Source organism: Barbatula barbatula (genome assembly GCF_947034865.1).
Source record: "Barbatula barbatula genome assembly, chromosome: 14".
Taxonomy (NCBI): domain Eukaryota; kingdom Metazoa; phylum Chordata; class Actinopteri; order Cypriniformes; family Nemacheilidae; genus Barbatula; species Barbatula barbatula.
Window position 1 is genome coordinate 4,126,955 of NC_136777.1, and position 19,946 is coordinate 4,146,900.

General features: G+C 38.5%; 2 protein-coding genes across 2 annotated transcripts in view; one reads left to right on the forward strand and one right to left on the reverse strand.

Annotated features, from left to right (window-relative positions):
- The first annotated feature begins 6 nt into the window (after positions 1-6).
- On the forward strand, positions 7-15,685 carry col9a1b (collagen, type IX, alpha 1b). Its single transcript, XM_079472299.1, has 32 exons — positions 7-168; positions 538-594; positions 685-720; positions 806-868; positions 1,318-1,371; positions 1,727-1,762; positions 2,033-2,056; positions 2,140-2,193; positions 2,293-2,346; positions 2,511-2,546; positions 2,658-2,714; positions 2,883-2,936; positions 3,870-3,923; positions 4,034-4,087; positions 4,340-4,393; positions 4,537-4,590; positions 4,671-4,724; positions 4,837-4,890; positions 4,969-5,022; positions 5,607-5,651; positions 7,676-7,729; positions 7,804-7,857; positions 7,939-7,992; positions 9,259-9,330; positions 10,131-10,166; positions 10,360-10,404; positions 10,544-10,576; positions 10,870-11,016; positions 11,612-11,666; positions 13,809-13,997; positions 14,149-14,226; positions 14,688-15,685. Exons 1-32 carry the CDS (start codon positions 106-108, stop codon positions 14,891-14,893), a joined length of 2,034 nt encoding a protein of 677 aa, XP_079328425.1. The 5' UTR covers positions 7-105; the 3' UTR covers positions 14,894-15,685.
- Positions 15,686-18,519: 2,834 nt separating this feature from the next.
- LOC306903884 (uncharacterized protein) overlaps positions 18,520-19,946 on the reverse strand; it is a gene marked incomplete at both ends in the record, with an annotated part of 114,539 nt that continues 113,112 nt past the window's right edge. Inside the window, one exon of the mRNA XM_079473424.1 lies at positions 18,520-18,629. Within this exon, the coding sequence (XP_079329550.1) occupies positions 18,520-18,629 (110 nt within the window). The remainder of the gene's footprint in view (positions 18,630-19,946) is intronic.

Here is a 19,946-nt window from a genome sequence, read left to right on the forward strand (position 1 = left end):
TATGGTGGTCTCCCTTGAGTTCAGATAGTTGAAAGGGGATTTAGTTGGGTTTCTCGGTCTGCCCAGCTGATCCCAGTGAACGGAATTTTTTGTGTCTTTGGGGAGATGATGGCTCGCGGGCCTCTTTTGGTGCTTTTGTTGGAGATAACCATCATCTGCACGGCACAGGTAAACATAGCATTCTTTTATTTTTCCTTTTAGATATCTGAAGCAGAATTTAAGGTGAGTGCAAAGAAGCTTAACTTTAATGCTTTTGTAAAACATTAAATGCAATTCGCATTCATTCTTTTTTCTTGCATGTCCTCGGTTCATTTATAAAGTTTCTACGTTTAAAAACCAACCGTTGCACGACAGGCAACACTTATACTTTCAACTCACCTAAACTTTGCATGTACTTTCGTTTGTTTTATTTTAGGTTGTTATATTTTTTACTTGCTGCATAATCGTCTCTATATATGCATGAAGCCTTACACCTGAAATACATACAGATATGAACAATAGGAATATCACAGCATTACTCTTTTGTCTTTTTAACAGAGGGTCGGAGGCGCTCTTCCGGGTCCACCAGGTGTGCCTGGAATAGACGGCATTGCTGTGAGTTGATTTACAAAAGAATCAGAATCTGTATTTTTATCACCGACACAACAATCCGATGTAAAATATTGAATTTTTATGTTCTTGCAGGGGGAGAGAGGTGAACCTGGAGAAGATGGCTCGACTGTAAATATCCATATTCTGCATCGTACATTGATTTTATAATTTGTTGCTCTCCAGGATTCATACATAACGTGGTTTTTATTTATAGGGACCTGATGGGGATGATGGAAAACCGGGTTCTGCTGGACTTCCTGGTTTACCTGGTGGTGATGTAAGATGTCAAAACTATCTTTTAGTGTCTTCACAACAAGTAAAACTAAATAGTGATATTTCATGCTGGACGATAGCTCAGAGTTCTGTTGATGGTGGGCGGAGCTCTTAGATGCAGGGGATCTCTAATGCCTGACTGACGGAGAGACTTCAGATTTACCCTACAGACAACAGGGGTTTTGTTTAAGCCTGGACATCGTTCAAGTTGTGAAAATGCAAGTAGGGGTCAAGAAAACATCTACTAAGAGATGGACGGGCATATTAGTTTAGACGTCACGTTCTGCTGATATTGTATTGGTTAACCTCTGGTTCTTATGGAGCGACTAGCAAAGTTGTGATTTGTAACTCAATAAAAAAGTAACTTCCTTAGAATTCCTAAAACACCTTTTTTTCTAATAAAATTGCTGCTGTAGAGGAATAATGTGACATGACCCGCTTTTTGTTCCTCAGGGATTGACTGGCCCCGTAGGAGAGCCCGGCCTCGACGGCCCACCAGGACAAAAGGTGAATGATTAATGAGCTTCTTAGTTTTCTGTCTGACAGACCCTCAATTTGAACTTAACATCAGTGCACTTGCTAACAGGGAATTTTCACGTGACAAAAATGTTTTAATCCTGTCTGTGTGCAAACGTAATATATGTGGATCCAGCATCAGTTCCTGTTAAAATCACTGGTGTTCAAACACTGTATCAGACTGTGTGTGATTTTCTCATTATACTTTTACATACGCATTTGCATAGTTTTTATTATTCTTTTCTTTAATACGTTTACGGTACTTTCTGTCAGGACGTGTTTTGTTATTGTTTCAATTATTTTTTTATAAAAATGAGTTTTTAATGGAATTGTTGTTGTTAAACAGGGAGAACCTGGGAAATCTGGACCCAGAGGAGAAGCTGTGAGTCTGATCTTGTTTTAACATCTCCAGCGTTTGTTCAATGATACACAAATAAGTGAAATTGGTGAAGAGTAATTCAAGATGGGCTAAAAGCTTTACACATATTTACACACCAACATATTTTGGCTGACCTCTACAAAGTGAATAAGTTTAATAAAAAAGAATGTTAACCACTTCGCGATACAAAGGTTTCACACCTAAATATCTCTTCGAAATAGTGCAAATGTTAATATATTAAAAGCTAATCCTAACGTTCTCTCTGTCTTTTAGGGATTTGGACCTGATGGATCTATTGTAAGTGATTTTTACCGATATGAGAGTATTAACTTTTTTTTGTGTAGACACAAACGTTTCAAATTTTATTCCCGTTTGCACAGGGACCACCAGGACCAGGGGGACTTCCGGGTGAGCTGGGAAAAGTGGGACCCCCTGTAAGTGACTCTTCAACTCTGAAGCTTTACTATGAGCATTAAAATTCAATGCATTGAGCTTCAAAGATCAAAGACAAAAGTGGCATGTTTATGAAACAGGGGGCCATGGGTGTAAGAGGGCCAGAGGGACCCCGTGGACCAACAGGGCCCCGTGTGAGTATCAATATCATATTTTGTTAATCACACTGTAATTGTAATATGTGACAAAAATATAAACTTAAACCAAGGATGTTTGTACATGTTTATAAACACGCAAATTAGAAAGATAATCTTCTCAAAATCAGATGATATTATTTTGATAATCTGTGTGGTTACAGGGTGCTGCAGGGATGTTGGGTGGAACTATGGAACTGGTGAGAGAAAACTTTCCCTTTTTAATCCTGAGATTTTTTTATTAAATATAGTTGGGCTAAGCCACTGCACCGTATATAACCTAACTCCAAATTTTTTTTTCTGATGTTCAGTGTCCTAATGCTTGCTCAGCTGGTGCACCGGGCCATCCCGGCTTGCCCGGCTTGAAGGTAAGTTTATCTATAGATAAACAGTGAAATATGTTGAATAAGACAAAACGTATAAAAGAGCAATATTAATGCATAATTCAAAAAGTTTGTTTAATATCTTACACATATATATAATATACATAATACATAGTAAAAAATGCATTTAACATGCCTCATATTCATTGCCAGGGGCACAAAGGAGTGAAGGCAGAAGCAGGAGAGCCTGGTAAACAGGGACACAAGGTAAGAACAATATATTCCGTAATAAAACATCTGATTGAATCACTCAGACCAATAAAAGAACGGTTCACCCAAAATTTGTTCTGTTGAACACAAAAGGAGATATTTTATGGAGATATTTTTTATATTTAAAAGACAATTCTGAGTGATTTTTCACTAGTATTGTACTTTTTTCTACTATGGTAGTCAATGGTGGCCAAGAATTTACACTTTTAAGCGTTCTTCCAAATATCTTTCTGTGTGTTCATCAGAACAAAGAAATTCACACAGATTTGGAACTTGAGGGTGAGAAGATGAAGATAAAATCTTTATTTTTGGGTGACCTGCTCCTTTAAGGCAGAATCCTCTTTTTCTTTTGTCTAAAGACATGTGTGTGTGTGTGTGTGTGTGTGTGTGTGTGTGTGTATGTGTCATGAACCTTTCTGTTTTAATTTAAATATAAATAGAGCAATATGTCTGAAAACTTCATGTCTGAGTAATTTTCTCCAACTGTGACCTTTTCAAGATGACTACGGAGCCTCGATTTTGATTTAGGAGCGACGCTATGGCTAGATTAACATGTTGGAGGTCTTAAAATACTGTCTATTAAAGATCTGTATTGAAATTACACGTCACTGGTGCGTGACGAATAATGAGGGATTTGAGTGTAGTCGAAATAAAACCGTCTTATTTAAACTGGCATGTAAGTTATGGTTACATAACATTTTCAGTTCTCTTCCGACTGCTGGCTATATGGATATACGACCATAAGACCACGGCTCAAAATGCTCACATTGACATCATGTATCTCATTCGTGTTTCCTCTTTATTTTCTCTGTGGATTCACATACTGTCCGTAGACCTCACAAAAACCTTTAGATTTCATACTCACTTCACAAAATAAAACCGTTCTTTTCCTTAGTGCTGATTAATTCATTCTTTTGATTCTCTTATTAGGGAGAGGAGGGAGATCAAGGGGCTCCTGGAGATGTCGGAGCTCAGGGTCCAACTGTAAGTGCACTCCATCCTGCTACTCAACCATCCTGTCTTAGAATTTATATCTAATGTAATGTAATCCATCGGCCATGTCATGATTCAGTGTTTCTATGATGTGTTTTCAGGGATCCCAGGGGACTCGAGGTGCGACTGGAATGATTGGCTCTAAAGGAGAATTGGTAAGATGGTAACTTATTATACTGTAAATCACATGAAATGCTTGGATAATTTTAAACTTAATTTCTCTGTTGATGTATTTGAAACAGAAGTTTAGATTACTATACATAGTCCACATATAATAAAAAGTAAAATAACACCACAAATATTTTCTTTTAAAAAGCACGGAATATTTACCTACTGTATTTGTGAGTAGCAAGAATAAAAGTAGAAAGTTGACTATGAAAATCATTAATATACTGTTGTATTTACAGGGGCCTCGAGGTGTTGATGGTGAGCCGGGGCCTCAGGGTGTGGCAGGTGCCCTGGTGAGTTCTTAAAAGAAACCAGACTATAAAACAATTGAATCTAGAATCAGACTTTTGTATCACATTCCCTATTGAAAAGTCTGCTCAGCGGTGTGCTGATGTAATAAACAGAAACAGATCAGAGATTTATGTCTTTTTTCAAGGGGGATCGGGGCCAAAGGGGAAGAATGGGGGAAGCCGGCCCTAAAGGTGAACAGGTATGCAGGTCACTTTCACTGTTTTTGCAGGAACAGACACACTGACAGTCTCTGTTTCTAATGAAAATCTCTTTCTGCAGGGCGCTCAAGGGCCAAGAGGCATCACGGGTCTTCCAGGACCGAAAGGAGACGGCGTACGTCCCTGAACATTTTTATACAAATTCTCTTTGTTAGCGTGGATATGAGGATTAGCGAAAGGATGAAATGGTACATCCAAACAGCGTTGTTGAATTGTGTCTCTTTCAGGGTTTGCCCGGTGTAGATGGGCGTGAGGGTATTCCTGGCATACCAGGAGCTAAGGTACAGCAGTGACAGACTTCTACCTCTTGATCATGGCTGTATAGATGTATCAATAATGGAGATTTGGTTGTTTTACAGGGCAATGCCGGAAAAGGAGGAGCTCCTGGAGAAATAGGCCTTCAAGGACTTCCTGTAAGAACATTCAAAATTCAATAAATTAACACCGTAACATCAAAAACATCCATTTGCTGCTATAGCAATTGCACTGGCATTTTTAATGTTACTAACACCTTGTGTACTAAAAGTACTCAATTTTATCAATTTTATAGACAGGGACTTATTTTCTGTACTGGAGCTTGTAAGACCCTAGTTACGTCAGGAGAATAAGAAAGTTCACATATGGTACCTGCTTTTAATCAGTCAAGGTGTGGATCTCTACTATACTATCCTTGTGAGACAAGAATGGTTTCTGACCTTTTCTTGCAGGTTTTTCTTCTCCCTGTCTCCAGTAAAGCTATAAATCTCATAGCTCACTACATCAGGGGGTAAAAAGTCAATAATGTTCAGTTTCAAAGTTTCTGTATCTGTTCAGTTACATGGCAGGGCTATATTACATAATATTTCTGAATTGATCAAGCACTATAGCACCATCATTCATTTTGAGATGAAAACCGCCCTCTGGATCTTACCTTGATCTTTCATTACAAAGAAAAGATGTTACAGCTGTAAAAGAACTGTTTTTCGATATTTATTGAGTCTATCATGCTTCCCTGCAGGGTTTACCAGGAAGCCCCGGGCCAAAAGGTACATTTGGAGAAAAGGTGAGAGATTGGCTGAATTAGTAGTGCTTGCATCAGGCAAAACATCATTGGCTGTTAAAAGTGAACTGTGTCATTATTAAATGTAAAAGTAAACACATCGCAAACACTGCATGAGTAAAAACAACACAAACACTGCAAGAGTCAACACAAGCAAACACTGAATGAGCAAACACAACATAAACAATCTACATGTAAACAAAATGCAAACACTGCATGAGTAAACATAACGCAGACACTGCATGGGTTAACGCAACGCAAACACAGCATGAGTTAACACAATGCAAACAATCTACATGTAAACACAACGAAAATACTGAATGAGTAAACACAACGCAACCACTTCATGAGTGAACACAACGTAAACACTGCATGAGTAAACACAACACAAACAATCTACATGTAAACACAATGCAAACACTGCATGAGTAAACACAACGCAAACACTGCAAGAGTAAACACAATGCGAACACTGCATGAGTGAACACAACTTGAACACACTGCATGAGTAAACACAACACAAACAATCTACATGTAAACACAATGCAAACACTGCATGAGTGAACACAACGCAAACACTGCAAGAGTAAACACAATGCGAACACTGCATGAGTGAACACAACTTGAACACACTGCATGAGTAAACACAACACAAACACTGCAAGAGTAAACACAATGCGAACACTGCATGAGTGAACACAACTTGAACACACTGCATGAGTAAACACAACACAAACAATCTACATGTAAACACAATGCAAACACTGCATGAGTGAACACAACGCAAACACTGCAAGAGTAAACACAATGCGAACACTGCATGAGTGAACACAACTTGAACACACTGCATGAGTAAACACAACACAAACACTGCAAGAGTAAACACAATGCGAACACTGCATGAGTGAACACAACTTGAACACACTGCATGAGTAAACACAACACAAACAATCTACATGTAAACACAATGCAAACACTGCATGAGTAAACACAACGCAAACACTGCAAGAGTAAACACAATGCGAACACTGCATGAGTGAACACAACTTGAACACACTGCATGAGTAAACACAACACAAACAATCTACATGTAAACACAATGCAAACACTGCATGAGTAAACACAACGCAAACACTGCAAGAGTAAACACAATGCGAACACTGCATGAGTGAACACAACTTGAACACACTGCATGAGTAAACACAACACAAACAATCTACATGTAAACACAACGCAAACACTGCATGAGTAAACACAACGCAAACACTGCAAGAGTAAACACATCGCAAACGCTGCATGAGTAAACACAATGCAAAGAATGCATGAGTAAACACAACGCAAACACTGCATGAGTAAACACAACGCAAACACTGCATGAGTAAACACAACACAATCACTGCATGAGTAAACACAATACAACACTGCATGAGTAAACACAATGCAAACACTGAATGAGTAAATACAACGTAAACACTTCATGAGTAAACACAACACAATGACTGCATGAGTAAACACAACACAATCACTGCATGAGTAAACACAACTCAATCACTGCATGAGTAAACACAAAACAATCACTGCATGAGTAAACACAACACAATCACTGCATGAGTAAACACAATGCAAACACTGCATGAGTAAATACAATGCAAACAAAACATAAACAAACACAAAGTTAACAGAATGTAAGCACTGCATCAGTAAACAAAAGGAAAACAACACATAAATAAGCACAATGCAAACACTTTGTAAGTAAACACAATTCAAACAATGCGTAAACAAGCACAAAGCAAACACTGAACGCGTATTATAACAATGTATATTTAGAAACCACGTAAATAAGGACTGTTAAAATGCAAACTTGTAGTGATTTCAACCACGATAATGTGGCTCAACGTAGAAACACCGGCTCAACCACTGGCTTAACAAAATAAGAGATACTAGAAAACTAGCAGGTGGGAATTAACTTGTGGGTTAAGCTACTGCGATACAATAAACAACATATGAAGTGTACGCTCTGATTTCAGGGCAATGTTGGAGAACTAGGCCTCATGGGCACTATGGGATCTGCAGGCAGACAGGTGGGTTTACAGTAAACTCTTTAATAGCTGTGTGTTATGACTGGTTATCTGACTATAAATGTTTCTCTGTTCAGGGCGAGCGTGGAGAACCAGGAGAGCTTGGACCTGTCGGGCCTATTGGTCAACCTGTAAGTATTTATGTTTAGAGCAAAAGATTGCATGTGTCTGTATTTACATCATGCAGGTGTTGATTCTGTCTTTGTGTTCAGGGAGACCGTGGAGAGCAGGGCCCACTTGGACCAATGGGAAAACCAGGAGCCAGAGTATGTGTTCAATAATGATATCATATAGTTACTTACTTTACTTTCATAATGGAAACTATAGAACAAGGTTTAAACATTTAGCAACAAAGACTGTAGACGTAGACAGAGGTTCTGAGCAAGCAAGAGTATCTTACAAAGGAAGATTGTACTTGTTGAATGCTGTTCTCGGTTATTTCTCCTAACGTTCAAAATTCCGTCATTTGGTGACACACGGTAAGGATAGCTGTAATATTGATGTGGATAGCAGACTGTAACTCAGACTATTGTTTCAGTATTATTTTGTTGTTGAAATAGTGATTTCTATTTACTGTATATAAAAATGACTTTTGGGTAAAAAAATACAAAAATACCCAAATTACAAAGAAGTTACATCTGAGTAGAACAATAAGCCTCATTTTTAGAGAATTAATTTGATGTTTTATTACTGCATTGGCAATTATTTGTTTTTTGCCTAAAGCGTAGACCTCGCTAACTCTTACCAAAAGTTATGTTTATAAAAAGAGAAAATATCGGGGAAAAACAAGAAAGTTCTCATCTGTGATTTTCCGTTCCTACTGACTTCTGTTAAACTCTGCTTCCTTTACTTATTTAGAGAGTTTGGGATGCAGTGACTTCTAAAAACATCGCTAGAAGTCTTTCAAGAGGTTTTTTGCCTTTTATGCAAATGTCAAGGTTACAGTGAGGCAAAATAATACTGAAGAAATACAGACACACTCACGGAAAGAAAGGAGAGCCCATGCTGTGTCCTGCGGAGGAGATTGGAGCCAGTGCTCTCTCTCTCTCTCTCTCTTACTCGCTCTTTCTCTCTCGCTGTCCTTTGAGAGTCACACTGAATGGGATCCCACCTCACTTTTTTCACAGTAGAGAGTAAACAGTGAAAAGAATGTCTCACAGCAGTGTTTCCTCAAAGAATCCTCTGTTCCCCTCGCATTCCTATTGAACACACACACACCATCATCCTCAAAATAGATATTAAAGCAAGAAAGCGTTTGTATACAGTAGATCATTGATCAAAGTATCACTGTTATCAGTATTTTTCATCTTGGTCTCTCATTTAACTGCTCTCTCTTTAAGAATGCATGACAGCGTGTCTTCGCTCGGGAGTCGCTCAAGGATTCTGCAGTCTCTTCTATTTAATGATTTAGGGATTTTTGAGTCGCATGCCTCTGTTTGGAGGTCCTGCAGAGAGAGGAAGAAGCAATTAAGCAGAATTTCACAGTTGATGCTGTTACAGGGTATTTACTTCATGTCATTTGATCTTCTCAGGGTCCCAAAGGTGATTTGGGTTTGCCTGGACTTCCCGGACCGCCAGGCCTGCCAGGAACAAAAGGGGAGCGGGTAAGAATGGCTCGATAATTCAGAATATTTGGAAAAACTTTGATATGTGAAAATGAATTTTAAGGAATTCTCAAAATTGAAAAGAAAATGGCGAAGGCGGTCTTTGCGTAAGTATGTTTGTAAAGAAAATGATTGCTTAGTATGCAGAAAACAAAGAAATCTATAAAAAACAAAGTTTGCATTCTACTATGAACCTTAAACAAAACTGCGTTTGAAGCTGGTGTTAAAATCTGTGAAAACCAGAGATAAGTTTTACTTTACTAATTTGCAGGCCGATGAAATAACTGATCTGGGGGTCTGTAAATGAACCGTGGGTCCATGGATGTGACATAGAATAATTCTATAGAATAATACTAATAAATCATGCTAATAAATATGTTTAATACTCTATTTACATTATTCAGAGACAGAAAAGTACACTTGAAGTTATGCTTGATACACATAAAGACATTGACATCAGCAGCTTTATAAAAACAGCTCAACTCCTCACAATCACCGAGCAGTTTTCACTCAATTACTTTTCTTAGCCTTCAAGGCTTTGCAGTTATTTCCATTTTTCTCCCATCAGTGTTTCAAAGCTCAGAAAAGTACAATGAAGCCATTGAAAAGCAAAGTGGCCCTTTGAAGGAATGATTTTCTTAATGCATTTAAAGCAAATCTCCTTCGGTGTCCCAAACAGGTGTAGATTTAGTAAAAAGAGTCAAACGGTGCGCATACATTATTTAATAAGCGCGGTTATAATGAAATCTTCGAGCACATTGTTATCCTCTAATATTCATGGAAATTTCTGAATTATACAGGGGGAAGGAGGTGAAGCTGGACCTAAGGGAGAACAGGTGAGAGTCTGATTACATTATCACTAAATAGCGAATCAATTAGATTCATTTACAACAGAAGAGGCATTTAAATATATATGATTTATCCAAACAAAGCATTTTAAAGCGTTATTGTGATTTGACCATGTTATGGGCGTTGTTAACCCCCCGAATCTATGAGCTGTTCTGCTTCATCGCTGTTTTTGATGTGTAGGGAGATCAAGGAGCGGAGGGAACACCAGGAGATAAAGGAGATGTTGTAAGTAACACAGTAATATTACACTGAACATTAGTTATCCGTGCACTGTGTTCCCATGAATTATATATTTTGTCGTATTAAAATCTTTTAAGATATTGTAAGTGTAACAGATTTTTCTCTCACTATCGCTTTTACTTAGGGTGACCCTGGCCAAGCCGGAACTAAAGGCGAAGTGAGTTTTGGATCAACTTTATTTTCATTGTATTTTAGAGTCTATTTATGTGCCGCTTTTTACTTCAAAGACCCCTGGAAAGTTTTCGTTGGCTATTTTCCAATTACACTCTTGCTTCTTTAACCTTCAGATATGACATTGAAATGTAATAATTTGCACCAGTGTTCCCATAGCTCAACAGGCAGAACACTAGCAACGCATACTGCCAAAATGCATTACTACAGTGATTTATCGTATTAAAGATACTTTCATCATCATCTATTCACAGTATATGGTCTCTGATGTAAATGTAGGTTGGTAACCAGGGAGATTTGGGTAAAAGAGGCTCGGATGGACCCCGCGGACAGCCTGGCATTGATGGACCTCTTGGTAGCCCCGGACCACGTGGCATGCAAGGGGACAGAGGGGTCCCGGGACCTCGTGGCTCCCAGGGGTCAGCGGTATGATTTAAACCTTTAAAAGTGGTGGCTTTTGAGATATACAGCCATTCAAATAATATGAGATCATTCTAAATTTTCATTGTATCAGCATTTCTAGATGCATTGTGGCCATTCCACTCCATTGTCCGTTGAGTTTCAACAAACTGTGAAAATTTTGAAAAATTGACAGCATGATAAAAATCAGGTTATCACATAAAAGCATATTTTTATAACTTCTCCTAAATACAAGTACAAATATTCCTGTGTTTTTTCTTAAAAGTGAATATGAACTTGTTTTCTTTTTTAGTATTTGAGGTCTGAAAATACACAGGGCATCTTTTCTGTTACTTTGAACTGTTTCTCCAGTTTTCATTTTGTGAAATGGTAAATTTGTAAATGAATGCAAACAGAAACAATATTTTTATTTGAAATTTGGGAGAAATATTGTTGATAGTTCAAATGATCATTTTACCTAAACGATACCTATAAATAGTAAATTCAGAAAAACTGAAAATAATTTTGAAAGGGTCTCTTAATTTCTCCCCGTGGCTGTACATCAGGATAAAAGTATGGATTGTGTGATTTTCATTGCAAACAAACTCATCTTTGTTCACAGGGTAAAGAACCAAGCGATCAACACATTAAACAGATGTGCATGCGGGTGATGCAGGGTGAGTCTTCAAGCCTGGATTTCACTCATTGAATAGATCAACCTGGTTTGCTTTGATGCATATGCAGAGCCTCTTCAGTCTAAAGAATAGATAAGCACTGACCACTGAAGGAAGGTCAGAATGAGATGAAAGGAAATATTTTGTGTTTTGTTTGAAAGATTCTGTTTGATTCCAGCCCGATCTACAGAAGCGTGTTACTAACATTAGCCATCAGTTCTGGCTCTTCCTCTTCCTCTCCAGCTCCTCTGGACCGCACGTCGCCGGTTCCCTCATGACTCTTTTATTCACATTTCACTGAAAAATTCATTTCCTTTCAGCTGATCTGCACTTTCGCCTCAAAGTGATGAATTTCCTTATCCAGCCCACTCACCAAACCCTCCCCGAAAAATCTTGAAAGCTCAGTCGAGCATCCTGCCTCATAGATTTTCAGCAAGTTTTATCTAAGCGAGAAGTGACATTCACTGTAGCTGAGCCTCTGCTCAATGGCTCAGGGCCTGGGATTGGATTCTTTTCATCATGAATAATCAGTCTTCGCTTTTATCTTTTCTCACGATTGAAAAGAAAGTTATAAAAACGCAGAAATGCTCTCCTCTTATGGTCAATTTCCCATCGCAAATTGAAAATGTAAAAGAGGGGAGAGGAGGATTCGAAGGGTGAATGAGGACAAATGAAAGGATTGAGCTCTAACAACCTTCCAACGCAGCAAAGAATATTGAAAACAGACTAAATCATCTACTCATTCACAAAAATACTCCAGTTTTCAGATGCTTTGAAATCACCTAGTATAAAAACGTATCTTTATTCATATCTGTAAATGAAGTGGTACATAAGATCCCCTCACACTACGCTTGACCCTTTGTCAGTGTTTTTGAACTCTGGATAAAGGACGGTTTTTAAAGAATTTATAGACATAAATACAATATATTAAACATAATGTGTTCAGAGGTGTGTAAAGACTTTACATAATGAAGCGTTATGCTTTAGAATGAGCTATTTCTATCTACATACAGCGCGAGTCCCCTTACATGGAATTCTCCATTTTGTTTCTTCAGTAGACCTAAACAGACAAACGGAGTGTTTCTTAAGTACGTTATCTCCGAAGAAGCGAAACGATGCTAAATCTGTCCTGTGAAAGCCGCAGTAGTGCTTCGAAAGGGATTCCCTTGCAACCTTATCACTAGATGCCGCTATAATCTCCATCTTGCTCCTTCAACGCTCCAACTAAATTCTGATTGGATGAGCTGTGTTGTAGCTGATAAAAAAGATTTAAATATTTTTTTAGAACGTAGGCCCTACTCACCATCTTGCCATCCCAAATGTATATGACTGCTTCTTTAGCTGAAAACAGCGGAAAATCTTAAATTAAAATCCTGTCACGTTATCATGTTACGGGGGTCATCAAGACAAAGCTCCAAAAAGCACATCCATTGTTTAATAATCCCTTCAGAGGGTTGATAAATGTGTTCTGAGGCGAAACGTTTTGTCGTATGCATATTTTTTGTTTGTTAATACATTTTTTATATTTTAATGTTTAACGTACTCCATACTGAATTTCATTGTATGGTACTCATTTATGGCATTAATCAAAAATAGTCAAACGCAAACTATGCAAAATCACAACAAAATGATGACTTTATTGATGAGTGTATTGTGCCTTTACAACTTTGCTATGTTGAGCCTCACAGATGAGCAGGCCCTACATGACATTTTAATATAAAATAATTTTTCAGCTGAAGAAATAAAGTTTGGGCATCTGATTTGTTCAATAAATAATGAAAGAATTTGGTTAAACTTCTCCACAGAACCTAATTACATGTATATTCGGATAAATCGAGAGAAAATCCCAATTTAGTATCTGCCAAACTTTAATGCCTCCTTAAAATAAGCAATTACAACAATTTGAGGAAATCTCTTAAAAACGAATAAATTACGAGGAGACGTTTTAACCTCAAGGGGGCGCTCTAACCCCACCTCAGTCACACTACAGACAAAGCACACAGCAGTCAGTGTGCAGTGGAGGGCCGTTCCAATTAGAGAGTACATCTGAGAAATCAATGGACGAAATAAAGTAAAAATGAGTGGCAGGGCTGATGGCAGGGGACCATTCACACTCATTAGCACATTGGGTCTTTGTCTTTTCAGAACAGCTGGCCCAGTTGGCCGCCAGTCTGAGAAGACCAGAGTCTGGTGCGGCTGGACTGCCAGGCCGGCCTGGTCCCCCAGGTCCTCCCGGACCTTCAGGTGATAACGGATTCCCTGGTCAACCTGGTGCGAGAGGACTGCCTGGACTCAAAGGGCCTCTGGGAGTCCTGGGTTTTAAAGGGCAGAAAGGTGAGTTCTTACGGGAGTGCTGAATGTGATCACTACCTGTTCGTTGGTTTCAACTAACCAATCCCTGAATGACCAACATTCACATAAATCATGTTCTTTGAATATGCTAAAAGCCCAGAAATAACAGTATTTCATTATGTGTTTTTCATAGGTGAGATGGGAGACAGAGGGGACAGGGGACCCACAGTTCGGGGACCCAAAGGCATGCATGGGCCTCCTGGTCTACCAGGTCAGTTCCAACCGCATCTCATCTTGTGCTGCCACTTGTCAAAAATATCACAGATCCTTTCATAAGTTTATCTCTCGTTGGCCTAATGCATACATGAAAGCAGTGTTAATGAATACGATGCAAACCAATTCAATCTGAAACAACTCAAACTGAATATGATGCCGGAGGAAGTGTTTTGAAAACGACATTAAAGTGGCATTAAACTGTCACATGTGTGATTAAATGAAGGTATACAAGGAGTTCCGTTTCATTGTATGTCACTGACATTTACTGTCAATCAAATGCAATGTGATTTTTTTATTTTGCCGCTTTCTCAGCGGTTTAGTCGCAGTGGAACGAGTCTGGTGGCAGCTAGCATAAAATTCACCATTGCCCAGCGCCAGTTCAAGCTGATTTTTTTATTTAGCATTGATGGTAAGTAAACATATAAATGACTGACCTCTTTATTTTACGTTACACAGGTGAACCTGGAAAACCAGGATACGGTCGGGATGGCCGTGATGGGGAGCGAGGGCCACCCGGTGTGCCAGGACAGCTGGGTGTTCCTGGGTCTCCCGGTCCAGCCGGCCAACCCGGTTACTGTGACCCTTCGGCTTGTAATCTGAGCGCAGGGGCTGCCCACCAGTCCCTCAAAGACTCTAATCTAAAGGGCCCAGGAGGAAACTAATTCCGAACTGATGGACATCAAGGTCGGATGGATCCGGATAGCGACAGCTCTGTGAGGAGCACAAAAACATTCCCATCACAGATCCGTTCAAAACAGTACCACCAGACCACAGTGAGTTAAGAGTGTTTTGTGCAAGTATATGGAAGCTCAAACCAGCGGCCAATGTAGCCAATGCCATGTGCCAAAGACAAACCTACCCAAATCTTGGTGTCATAACAGAAAACAGCAAGGGTCCTCCTGTATAGAAATAAAGGAGGGAAGATATTGTACATCTCTGTAAATGATTTGATTGTTGCTTTGTAAGAAATTCATTTCCCTGCTGAAGAGCGCAAGTGATGTGCTTTATTGTTCCAGGATTGTGGGGGAAACACAAAATACAGAGAGAAAACGCAGATACGCTCGTTTCATGATATTTCTATTTATTTTACATAGTTCAGTGAAATTAAAGTTTGTACAGAGATCCAGGGGAAACACTTTTGAATAAATCTGAATGTTTTATATGTACTCTAAAAACGAAAGGAGGCCTCCAACTTGGTTTTGTTGAACATCCCAACTTTTTCTCATTATTTAGCAATGCCAAATCTTTGCTTCAAACGCTGCCAGATTGCTCCTCCATTGCGGATGTTAATGTAGATGTGCCGGCAAACAGGTTACTGAATAACAGCATCTGCTTTGGGAAATCTTGAGATGTTATTAAAGAAGTCATTTCTGTTAAAACAGACTGATCTTATTACAGACTTTTATGCATGACGTGAATGTTTATTAAAAATAAATTATTGAAATGTTGATTACAAATAACAATCTCCGCCCCTGAATATGTAGTGACCCCAAAATGGCATTTGGACACTTTAGCCACACTTAATGTATGAGCATCACAGTAAAGTTGACAAACCAAAATAATTTAAATGTGAAGCTGAGGGGAACCAACTCAAAATTGCCTTAAACACTACTAAAGTTTTAAAAAAGACCTTCTTAAGATGCCACTCCAGTTGATATTAGCCATCAAACGCATAAATTTAATGTGATGTAAGTGTCTGAACTTTTTTTGGAGCCACTGCAGCAAAACAGTTCTCATGCACTCAACAAGAGGAAACAACAATATCAGTGTAATGCTGAAAGCCTGTTGAGAATACAAAGCACAGCATATCGGCAATATTTCAAAGAGAGAATTCCTGTAATGCATCACGTTAAAGAGACATGGTCACACAATGGACTTAAAATGAAAAGTAAAAACACAGATCTGAAATTCTCACAGGTTTATACAGCCACAAATACACAACACGTACAATGCAATACACAGGTCTGTTATATGCAGATATATTTGTAATAAAGCAAATGTGTTACATTCTTAGCATGACGATAGTCTGTAAGAACAGAAGACCAAGTGCATTAATAGAGAAATCAATGGAGCGATGATTGAAAAGACGTTCCTCAGGGGGTTTGTGATATTAGACCACATTAACATTGATCTCTAAAGTCCACACTTCAAGTAAGTCACGGTTTTAAGCCCTTGAGAAAAATATTGAGAAATGTTAATGCTACATGAACATCCATGCTTTACATCTATGAAACATCATTTATAATCATAATGATAATAAAAAATCAATGACTCAGACTGAACAGACTGTATCAAAAAAGATGAAGGAAAATAAAAAGTCTGAAATCAACTTTATCTGAGATGCTGGAAACAAATCTCTCTGTGTGTTAGACATGAACAACTGACCTTAACAACGAATATTTCAACTTGCAGGAGAGGTAATCCGGTACATTACATATAAAGATAAAAAGATAAACTGCAAAAACTTAAAGGCGGAAGGAAAGAAAGGTTTACAGGGCCACATTTATTAAAGGGATAGTTCACTCAAACCTGTATACAAAAATGTATTTGAAAATGTTAACAATTTAACAACAGATCATTCACTATACCATATGATGTTTAGAACAACTTGAGGGTGAGTAAATGAAGACAGAATATTCATTTTTTGGTGAACTGTTCCTTTAACAATAACAATGAAAACATATTGTATAGCATTTATTATTTTTGGTTATATAAATGACCTTTTCTTCAATAGGCTATTTGTTAATGTTTGTTCATTGCGCATTAACTAATGTTAACAAGTACAACATTTTCATTTCGAAATGCAAGAAGAAAGAAAGAAAGGATGAAGTCAAACTTCAAAAGAAGCCTTACAGAAAAGAAACATTTGACTGAAAAACAGAAATCAGTATGTCATGCACCAAAAGCAGAACATGACATAACAGTCATCACCAACATAGCTTTCATCTAAAGAGTGAGGTCAGAAAGCTCAGATCCCTGCATCCAAGCAATGAGATTCACCTTCAAACCGTAAATCCCATTGACATCTCTAGATCCCCTTTACTGATTCTAGATCATCATTTCAAAGATATCTATTAAACGGGTGCCTTACAGAAAAGAAGCCTAATCCAACCCACAACCCCTGAAAAGCTACACACAAATAAATAAATACCACAAGACACATTTCTGCTGTGAAATATCAAATCTACAAACAATAAAAGATAAATGATTTCTCCCTTGCTAAAGTGTGACAATGACGTTGATGAATTGCAACAAACGAGAAATATTCAAGTAACACGGAAAGACATTTTCTACACAAAGCAAAAGAGATCAGATACATATTTTAAATGCACTCCACAACTCGTTCTTTGGTAAAACAAACCAGGTAAAGCACAAAATATACAAACAAACACCTATATGACGGTGTTTAAAGAGTCAGACTGGAAAAACGTTTATTCCCCTGTAAACAATTAAAGCTTATCTCATTCATTTTTCAACGTTTCGTGGCCAACACAGCCGGATCGCGATTGCTTCAGCGTTCCCAGTTGTGATTGGTCAAACATGGCCATTTCTATATATATTTTCATTTATAACATAACATGCTGTAGAGGCAGGATCCCATAAAACAGCTGGGCTTCCACGTGTGGTTAAACAGATCGATCAATAATATTCAACTGTACACTTCTTTTCAGTGCATGAGGTGATGAACCTCATAATTCACACTTCTTCATATTACAGTAGATGTTAACGGACACAGTTAGTATCTAAGGTTATGTCTACCTCATTTGTATTATTTGTTCACGTGTTCATTATCCGATTCAGATTGCATAGTGCCACCACGGTTTCATTTAACTTAACTGAACATTAAATTAACTTGGATAAGCAAATGTCAAGCAAAAATCTCACTTCGACTGCATTCACACCTCTTCGGATCAATCTGTCCCTTTCAGTTTTGTGTAATTTGATTTCATCTTTCACACCCTCGGTATGCGAGAGATGAGTTGGTCGCGAATATATGGAGAATGAACCTGTGAAATAAAGATACATTATGAAACTGCATGATGTCACGCGGCTATACCGTCGCCCACACCGCATCAGAAAAAAATGCACCGCATCCTGTCGTCCATCGGCGTATTGTGAGGCCTTTCACAAACACACAAAACAGGTGAAGTTTGATCAAACTTGGTTGTGTCTCAACTCCTAGCAGGTTATGCCATACTTCTTTGTACAAGAGTTCATTGCTGAGTCTGAGTTTTGCGTGGATGAGCTGGTTCATCGCTTGGTTTCTCGGATCGGGTTTGAGTAGATTCTAACCTTCCCGTCTGCCGTGAGGGAACGTGTAATGGCAGTCACCGGGGTTACATTTTCCCTGTGGACCCGGTGGACCAGTGGGACCCTGGATGCCTATCCCAGGAGGACCTGCAGGGAAAATGAATACAGGTTGTAAAAATCTCACAGGAAAAGAACGCGAGTGCGGCATGCCCATGTAAAACTCCGTACTGCAGAAAATGAGATTGGTTGGAATATGGCTGCCAGGGTGTTGCTATGAGGTTGATAAGATTTGAACAAATGTCTAAACTCTTCTAACACAAAGCGTTTTTTGTTTCAGTTCATTTCTGGGCTTGTTTCGCTCTTAACAGCACAGGATGAGAGAAAGAAAGAAATCAGAGAGCACACGGCGTATGGCGATAACGGCGCGCCGTAAAGTAATAATGAACCAAGCGTTCAAGGCTTTTTTATTGTTGCATTTGAAGTCCAATCAGCCCACGCTTTGTACCTCTACAAAATAAAGAGGTGTTCATTAAAAAATCCCATATTCATTAGTTTTATTTGGAAGCATTATCAGCCGGCGCTTAAAAAAAAGCACAACATTAAAGCACCAATTTAAATAATTGCTGCTATCTGTGCGCTGCAGATTTCAAGAGTGTGAAATTTATAAAGCACGGCAATCACGAAAGGGTATTTATGAGAACCACGGCCTGGCCGACCCCAGCAGAAACACAATGCAATGGAATTTATCGTTCTGTATGATATACGGTGATCTGGTTGTGAAAAGAAAATCTTAGCTCTGCATACTGTGGTAGGCTTTATGAGACCAGGTTTTTGATAGCAATTGTGCTTTTTGTTGACCTAATGTTGTCCCAATTGCTTCCATTGTTTACCTCATCTGTATGTTGCTTTGGAAAAAAAGCGTCTGCTAAATGACCACATGTAAACGTGAATTGTATTTTAGAGATAATGTGCCTATTACTATTAAAAGAAATCATGCACAATAACCAAAAGCGAATGAGCAGAACTTGCATCTGTTTTTGAATGCTCTATTCCTTATTTGCGGTCGTGGATCATGCATTAAAGAGACGCTCTGGGTTAAATAAATGATACTTAGAGGGACAGTTCACTGCAAAAAAGGAACATTCTGTCATTTATTCACCCTCGAGCCGGTCCAAATCTGTATAAATCTCTTTGTTCTGATGGACGCAGTGAAAGATATTTGGAAAAATGCTTGTAACCAAACAGTTCTTGGCCAACTCGAGGGTGAATAAATGATCACGAAGTTGAATTTTTGTATGAGCTGTCCCTTTAATGTTCGAGGTTAGTAAACAAGGCATGCTGTCAATCACAACCCTGAATAGCACATTCCCTCATTTTATAAAAACTTAAACTATATACACAAACATTTTTATACACACACACATACACATATAATTAATTTAACATTGCAGGTATACTGTATGT